General features: G+C 42.3%; 1 protein-coding gene across 1 annotated transcript; it reads right to left on the bottom strand.

Annotated features, from left to right (window-relative positions):
• Positions 1-4,356: 4,356 nt before the first annotated feature.
• Positions 4,357-7,993, bottom strand: LOC121505983 (NLR family CARD domain-containing protein 3-like). Its single transcript, XM_041781443.1, has 5 exons — positions 6,327-7,993; positions 6,063-6,236; positions 5,795-5,968; positions 5,169-5,215; positions 4,357-5,041 (listed from the first exon to the last, which is right to left on the bottom strand). The coding sequence occupies exons 1-5, from the start codon at positions 7,991-7,993 to the stop codon at positions 4,464-4,466; spliced, it is 2,640 nt and encodes an 879-aa protein (XP_041637377.1). The 3' UTR covers positions 4,357-4,463.
• Between the last annotated feature and the right edge of the window lie 16 nt (positions 7,994-8,009).

The following is an 8,009-nucleotide window of genomic DNA, read 5'->3' as shown; positions in this document are numbered from 1 at the left end:
ATTATTTAGACTTTTATTTCACATTTTAGCCTTTTACATTCATTATTTAGACTTTTATTTCACATTTTAGCCTTTTACATTCATTATTTAGACTTTTATTTCACATTTTAGCCTTTTACATTCATTATTTAGACTTTCATTTCACATTTTAGCCTTTTACATTCATTATTTAGACTTTTATTTCATATTTTAGCCTTTTACATTCATTATTTAGACTTTTATTTCATATTGTAACCTTTTACATTCATTATTTAGACTTTTATTTCATATTTTAGCCTTTTACATTCATTATTTAGACTTTTATTTCATATTTTAACCTTTTACATTAATTATTCTGACTTTTATTTCATATCTTAACCTTTTACATTCATTATTTAGACTTTTATTTCATATTTTAACCTTTTACATTAATTATTTGGACTTTTATTTCATATTTTAACCTTTTACATTAATTATTTGGACTTTTATTTCATATTTTAACCTTTTACATTAATTATTTGGACTTTTATTTCATATTTTAACCTTTTACATTAATTATTTAGACTTTTATTTCATATTTTAACCTTTTATATTCATTATTTGGACTTTTATTTCATATTTTAACCTTTTACATTAATTATTTGGACTTTTATTTCATATTTTAACCTTTTACATTCATTATTTAGACTTTTATTTCATATTTTAACCTTTTACATTAATTATTTGGACTTTTATTTCATATTTTAACCTTTTACATTCATTATTTGGACTTTTATTTCATATTTAAACCTTTTACATTCATTATTTGGACTTTTATTTCATATTTTAACCTTTTGCATTCATTATTTAGACTTTTATTTCATATTGTAACCTTTTACATTCATTATTTGGACTTTTATTTCATATTTTAACCTTTTACATTCATTATTTGGACTTTTATTTCATATTTTAACCTTTACATTCATTATTTGGACTTTTATTTCATATTTTAACTTTTTACATTAATTATTTGGACTTTTATTTCATATTTTAACCTTTTACATTAATTATTTTGACTTCTATTTCATATTTTAACCTTTTACATTAATTATTTGGACTTTTATTTCATATTTTAACCTTTTACATTCATTATTTGGACTTTTATTTCATATTTTAACCTTTTACATTCATTATTTGGACTTTTATTTCATATTTTAATCTTTTACATTCATTATTTAGACTTTTATTTCATATTTTAACTTTTTACATTAATAATTTGGACTTTTATTTCATATTTTAACCTTTTACATTAATTATTTGGACTTTTATTTCATATTTTAACCTTTTACATTCATTATTTGGACTTTTATTTCATATTTTAACCTTTTACATTCATTATTTAGACTTTTATTTCACATTTTAACCTTTTACATTCATAATTTGGACTTTTATTTCATATTTTAACCTTTTACATTCATTATTTGGACTTTTATTTCATATTTTAACCTTTTACATTCATTATTTAGACTTTTATTTCATATTTTAACCTTTTACATTCATTATTTTGACTTCTTTTTCATATTTTGCCCATTTTCAATGTATTATTCTGACTTTTTGTTTCATTTTTTCGCCGTCAATTTATTTTATTTGTTTTTAACTCATAGTTTGACCTTTACGGTGTATAATTTCGATTTATTATCTAATTGTTTGACCTTTTCAATGTATAATTTTGGCTTTTTATCTAATAGTTTGACCTTTTCAACTCCTTATTTCGACCTTTATCTCACATTTAGATATTTTAGGTGCACCATTTCAAATTTTAAGTCATCCTTTTGCCTTAAACACATGATTGTGACTGTCTTTCTCATATATTTCTGTGAAGGTGTGGATCAACATTTCCCCCTAAATATGACAGAAAAATACCGACATAAAAACAGGAGGGAGGCTTCAGCTGTGGTTTTTATTAAAGAGGAATCAGGTGGTAATAGAGAAACATTAGAGCAGAGTAGACTAACGTTAACAACCAAACTCTGAGTCAGTGAGAGGAAATTACAACAACAGGATGATCTACAGCAGGAACAGATTTAATCAATGAATAAGTGAGCTGACGAGGTCAGAGGTCAGGACTGGACCCAGAATCCAAGCGACCATATTTGGAGTATTTTGGCCTAAAACGCGTGGTAAAAAGTCTGAGTCCAGCTGCTGGTGTTGTTGGGTTTAGATGATAACAGACTTCCAACAGGTCAAGGGTCAGAGGGTTTACCAACCTTTGTCCTTAGGCCCCGCCCCCCCATGCGCTGTTACTCAAACACTGATGAATTGACCACTATAATGACGGTGTATCAGCGCCACATTAAAGAAAAGGAAGATTATATGTTCATTTTAAAGAAAATAACCCTGAAATTCTTCAGTTTCAAAAGTCAGTAATTTATCAGAAAAAATAAAAACAAATGTTTCAATTAAAATGTTTTAAAGGTACATTAACAAAAATGTAGAATTTCTGAGATTATGAAGTAAAAAAATCCTAAATAAAACCAGTGTTTTCAGTCTGGTTTCACTCATCCTAGGTCTACTCTGTTAGCTCGTGTTCTGCCACGTGATTGGCTGCTGCTCCACCACATGACGACCATCATGGACACAGTCGGACAGTCACCTCCCGTCACAGGGCGTAGGTCTGTTTGTGGCCGGGTAAATAAACTCTGTCATTCTGGTGATAAATCAGAGAGAACTGGTCTGAACCCGGGTTATTCCAGGTTCTTGTACATTTTTGACTTTACGATGTTGTTTAAATTTTATTTTCTAATGTCAAAACTCAAGAATTTTCAGGGTTTTTCTTCTGTCATTTTCATTTTTTTAAAACCCTGAAATTTTAAGTTTGTTTTCCTGTAAATATTTAACTTTATAATATACAATAATCCTACAAAAATGTGACTTCTTAGTTCAAAAAGTCCCAGATTATCCTTTCTTATTTATTTTTTTAATATTTTAGGCTGGCTTTAACGTGCTCTTGTAGTTCAGGAGTCTAACCGTGATTAAACAAAAGAAGCAAAAATAAAAATAAAACAACTGTATGCACGTCTACAGCCATAGGAGACAGGGTGTGCCCCCCCAGATCTTTGGCGCTCCTTAGGGGTACCCGGACCCCTGGTTGGGAACCATTGTCCTAACATTGACCTCAGTTCAGCAGGAGTCTCTGGAGTCCAACTCTCTGATGGTTTTATAAACAGGAACACACCAGGACCTCAGCTTTGGATGCAGGATGTAATTTTAGTTGAATATTTCTAACATAAAAGCATCCATATTCCTCTCACTAAGACTCAGAATCCTGATTTACACTCTCAGTAATTTAATATTAGAAATAATAAAGACAGGAATATCACATTCATACAAAACACCACTGAATTTCTTCATCTGTGACAGTAAGTACACTGATTAGCTTCAACTTTGCAAATCAACCCTCAGCCTCCGACACAGTCTCCCTCACACTCCTCCTCAACCGTCTGAAACCTTCAGGTCAACCTCCGACAGGAAGCGGTCTCCACCTGACCTCCGTTATCGACAGGCTCCGCCTCAGTCAGATCGCTGCCACTACAGTCTGAGCTTCCACCGCTACGCTGACGACATCCAGACATACTTTAGTTCTGTTCATTCGCCAACAGACAAACATCCGCCATGCAGCAGAGCCGGAAGAAGAAAGAACGTGTTTTTGTGGCGTCCAAGGCACTGCTGTGAATATTTAGACTTTCTCTGGATGACGGCTACTCCATCACTGCTCAGATCCATCAAATCTACGTTCTACATCTCCAGACTCCAGCCATCACTCCAGGACTCTGTGCCCCCGTCTGCCCCCCCATCACTCCAGGACTCTGTGCCCCCGTCTGCCCCCCCATCACTCCAGGACTCTGTGCCCCCGTCTGCCCCCCCATCACTCCAGGACTCTGTGCCCCCCACCCCCCATCACTCCAGGACTCTGTGCCCCCGTCTGCCCCCCCATCACTCCAGGACTCTGTGCCCCCCACCTCCCCCCCATCACTCCAGGACTCTGTGCCCCCGTCCGCCCCCCCATCACTCCAGGACTCTGTGCCCCCCACCTCCCCCCCATCACTCCAGGACTCTGTGCCCCGGTCCGCCCCCCCATCACTCCAGGACTCTGTGCCCCCCACCTCCCCCCCATCACTCCAGGACTCTGTGCCCCGTCCACCCCATCACTCCAGGACTCTGTGCCCCCATCACTCCAGGACTCTGTGCCCCCACCCCCATCACTCCAGGACTCTGTGCCCCCCACCGCCCCCCCATCACTCCAGGACTCTGTGCCCCCGTCCACCCCCCCATCACTCCAGGACTCTGTGCCCCCCATCACTCCAGGACTCTGTGCCCCCCACCCCCCATCACTCCAGGACTCTGTGCCCCCTCCAGTCTGAGTCTGAGCTTCTAGAAGAAGGTGGAAACGTGTGGTCAGTCTTTACATACAGTTGGCTGTCCTGCTTAGCTTTGGGACGGTCCTCCTACAGGGAACACAGAGACATTGATGAACCAGGAAGACTGAACCCAAAACTAAACCCAGGATAGACCGGCTCAGTGAATGTGGTGTTGAAGGTGTGGATGTGGACCAGTGTGTCAGAGGAGACGATGTAGAAGGACAAGATGCCAGCAGGATGGTCCACATACACGGCTACTCTGTTAGAGACCGGGCCTAAGGAGTGGAAGGGGGCGGATGAGGCCAGGGAGGCGGAGGAGTAGGAGATGGTTCCTTTGTTGTTGTGCCACACACAAAAGCGACCATCACTGGTGCAGTGGAGACTCCAGGACTGATCGTTCCTTCCAAACGAACAGTCGTCTCTGTTTCCTCTCCTGCTGATTCCTCTGTAACTCACCGACACATCCACGTATCCGAGGCAGTCCGCCTCCCAGTAACAGCGACCAGTCAGACCATCTCTACACAGCACCTGACGCCACTCCTCAAACCTGTCTGGATGATCAGGATACGGCTGGTCCTCCTCCACATAGGTCATCTTCCTGTTGTTGTCGGACAGTTGGATCTGTCTGTACATGGTGTTTGGGTCGAGCTGGAGTTCACAAGAATCTGATGAAGAGATCAGCAGCAGTTACACACTCATATTTTGGTCACTGATTAGTCTGAATGCCTAGGCTTTAAGTACGACTATTACTGATCCACTTTATCATCATGAATCAGATTAAAACACACTTACATTTCCTTAGACCTGGTCTCAACCACTGGACTCCAGCAGGCTCCAACCTGGATGGAGAAGAGGGTTCAGACACATCAAGTTAAACTCTTTCAGATCTTAGCCAGCTGATATCCTACGTAACACGACACAGGACAGGACTTCTGGGCATGGGAGAAGACCCTGAGGCAGACCCAGAACTCGCTGGAGGGACTATGTATTCCATCTGGCCTGGGAATGCCTGGGAATCCCTCAGGAGGAACTGGAAAACGTTTCGGGGAAGAGGGATGTCTGGGTTGACCTGCTGATATGCTGAAGATGGAGTCTGGTCTTTCCAGCGAGGGTGATCCACCTCAGCAATGGATTGTTTGCCGACGGCAGGCCACACATCCTGAGACTCAGGAAGAGCCTCCCCCATCATGCCTGAGTGCTACTCAGTGGGCTTGACTTACAATCATGCATTCATTCAGTCATTTAAGGCTCATTATCAGGTGGAGCAAGTCAACCTTGTCACCCAGTCAGTGGTTGGTAAGTCACGGGTTACTGGACTCAGAAAGGTGAGAGAAGCTGCAGTGGCGTTTACTCTAAGTTCTTCAGCGCTTATTTTCTAACCAGACTGATGTTCCTGATTGCAGCAGGCCTCTACATACCTGAGAGTGTCCAGTCTCCAGCGTGGATCCTCTCGTTTCTGTGACAGCTGCTCCACTCCTGATTCACTCAGGTGGTTGTAGCTCAGATCTAGTTCTCTCAGGTGGGAGGGGTTGGACGTCAGAGTTGCCGCCAGAAAGGAACACGCATCATCACTGATCAGACAGCCTGACAGCCTAAAAAAGACACCGAACAACAAACATAGCGGATCATGTTTGAATAAGAAAAGACCCACAAGAGAAGAAGAAACACCAAGAGTGGGGCTCTGACCTGAGGGTTTCCAGTAAACAGTTTGGACTCCCCAGTCCCTCAGACAAGATCTCCACTCCTGAGTCCTGCAGGTCGTTGTTACTCAGGTCCAGCTCCCTCAGATTGGAGGACTGGGAGCTGATGACTGATGACAGAGCTTTACAGCTTTCTTCTGAGAGATTACATCCACTCAGCCTGGAGAGACAGCAGTAAGAAAGCTAGTTAACAGTTATTTATTCAGACAGTGACAGGCTTAGAAAGTATTAATGATTACGTTTTACATACACAGCTTTCTTGGAGGCTCTGACCACTGGCAGCAGCCTCAGGAGAGCCTCCTCAGAAGCATAGTACTTCCTCAGGTCAAAGACATCCAGATCTTTCTCTGATGAGAGCAAGATGAAGACCAGAGCTGACCACTGACCAGGAGACAGTTTCTGTCGATGAAGTTTTCCTGAACCAAGGTACTGCTGGATCTGGTCCACCAGAGAATGGTCCTTCAGCTCGTTCAGGCAGTGAAGAAGATTGATGCTTTTTTCTGGACTGAGGCTCTCTTCAATCTTCTCCCTGATGTACTCCACGTTGTCCTGATCAGTCTCTGAGCTACTTCCTGTCTGCATCCGCAGACCTCTCAGAAGATCCTGGTTGGTCTGCAGTGAAAGACCCAGGAGGAAGCGGAGGAACAGGTCCAGGTGTCCATTTGGACTCTGCAGGGCCTGGTCCACGGCTGTTTGGTAGAACTGTGTCTGGGAGGTTGATGGTTCTTCTGACAGCAGATTGACTCCAGAGTTGGTGAAGGTCAGATGGACATGAAGAGCAGCCAGAAACTCCTGAAAGCTCAGATGGACGAAACAATAAACCTGGTCCTGAAACAGTCCTTTCTCCTCTATGAAGACCTGTGTGAACACTCCTGAGTACCAGGAGGCTTCTCTGATATCGATGCCACACTCCATCAGGTCTGGTTCATAGAAGATCAGGTTTCCTTTCTGCAGCTGCTCAAAAGCCAGCTTACCCAGAGACCGGATCATCTTCATGCTCTCTGGACTCCAGTTTGGATCAGTCTCAGCTCCTCCATCATACTTGATGTTCTTCAGTTTGGTCTGAACCACCAGGAAGTGGATGAACATCTCAGTCAGGGTCTTTGGTAGCTCCCCTTCATCATCAGTGTTCAGCAGATCCTCCAGAACTGTAGCAGTGATCCAGCAGAAGACCGGGATGTGGCACATGATCTGGAGGCTTCTGGAGGTCTTGATGTGGGAGATGATTCTGCTGGCCTGCCTCTCATCTCTGAATCTCTTCCTGAAGTACTCCTCCTCCTGGGCATCAGTAAACCCTCGGACTTCTGTCACCATGTCAACACACCCAGGAGGGATCTGATTGGCTGCTGCAGGTCGTGTGGTTATCCAGAGGCGAGCAGATGGAAGCAGGTTTCCTCTGATGAGGTTAGTCAGCAGCACATCCACCGAGGTGGACTGGCTAACATCAGTCAGGATCTCATTGTTGGTGAAGTCCAGAGGAAGCCGACACTCATCCAGACCGTCAAAGATGAAGACCACCTGGAAGTCCTCAAACCTGCAGAGTCCTGCTTCTTTGGTTTCAGTAAAGAAGTGATGAAGGAGCTCCACCAAGCTGAACTCTTTCTCTTTCAGCACATTCAGCTCTCTGAAAGTGAATGGAAATGTGAACTGGATGTCCTGGTTGGCTTTGCCTTCAGCCCAGTCCAGAGTGAACTTCTGTGTTAAGACTGTTTTCCCAATGCCAGCCACGCCCTTCGTCATCACTGTCCTGATTGGTTCATCTCCACCAGCTATAGCTTTAAAGATGTCCTCCTGTCTGATGGTAGTCTCTGGTCTGTGTGGTTTCCTGGATGTTGCTTCAATCTGCCCGACCTCGTGTTCCTGGTTGACCTCTTCAGTCCCTCCCTCAGTGATGTAGAGCTCTGAGATCATGGACATGGAGACTATTGTTGTA

This window comes from Cheilinus undulatus, linkage group 24 (genome assembly GCF_018320785.1).
Source record: "Cheilinus undulatus linkage group 24, ASM1832078v1, whole genome shotgun sequence".
NCBI classification, from domain to species: domain Eukaryota; kingdom Metazoa; phylum Chordata; class Actinopteri; order Labriformes; family Labridae; genus Cheilinus; species Cheilinus undulatus.
The sequence above is the reverse complement of the archived record's forward strand: the minus strand, read 5'-3'. Positions and strand labels throughout refer to the sequence as shown.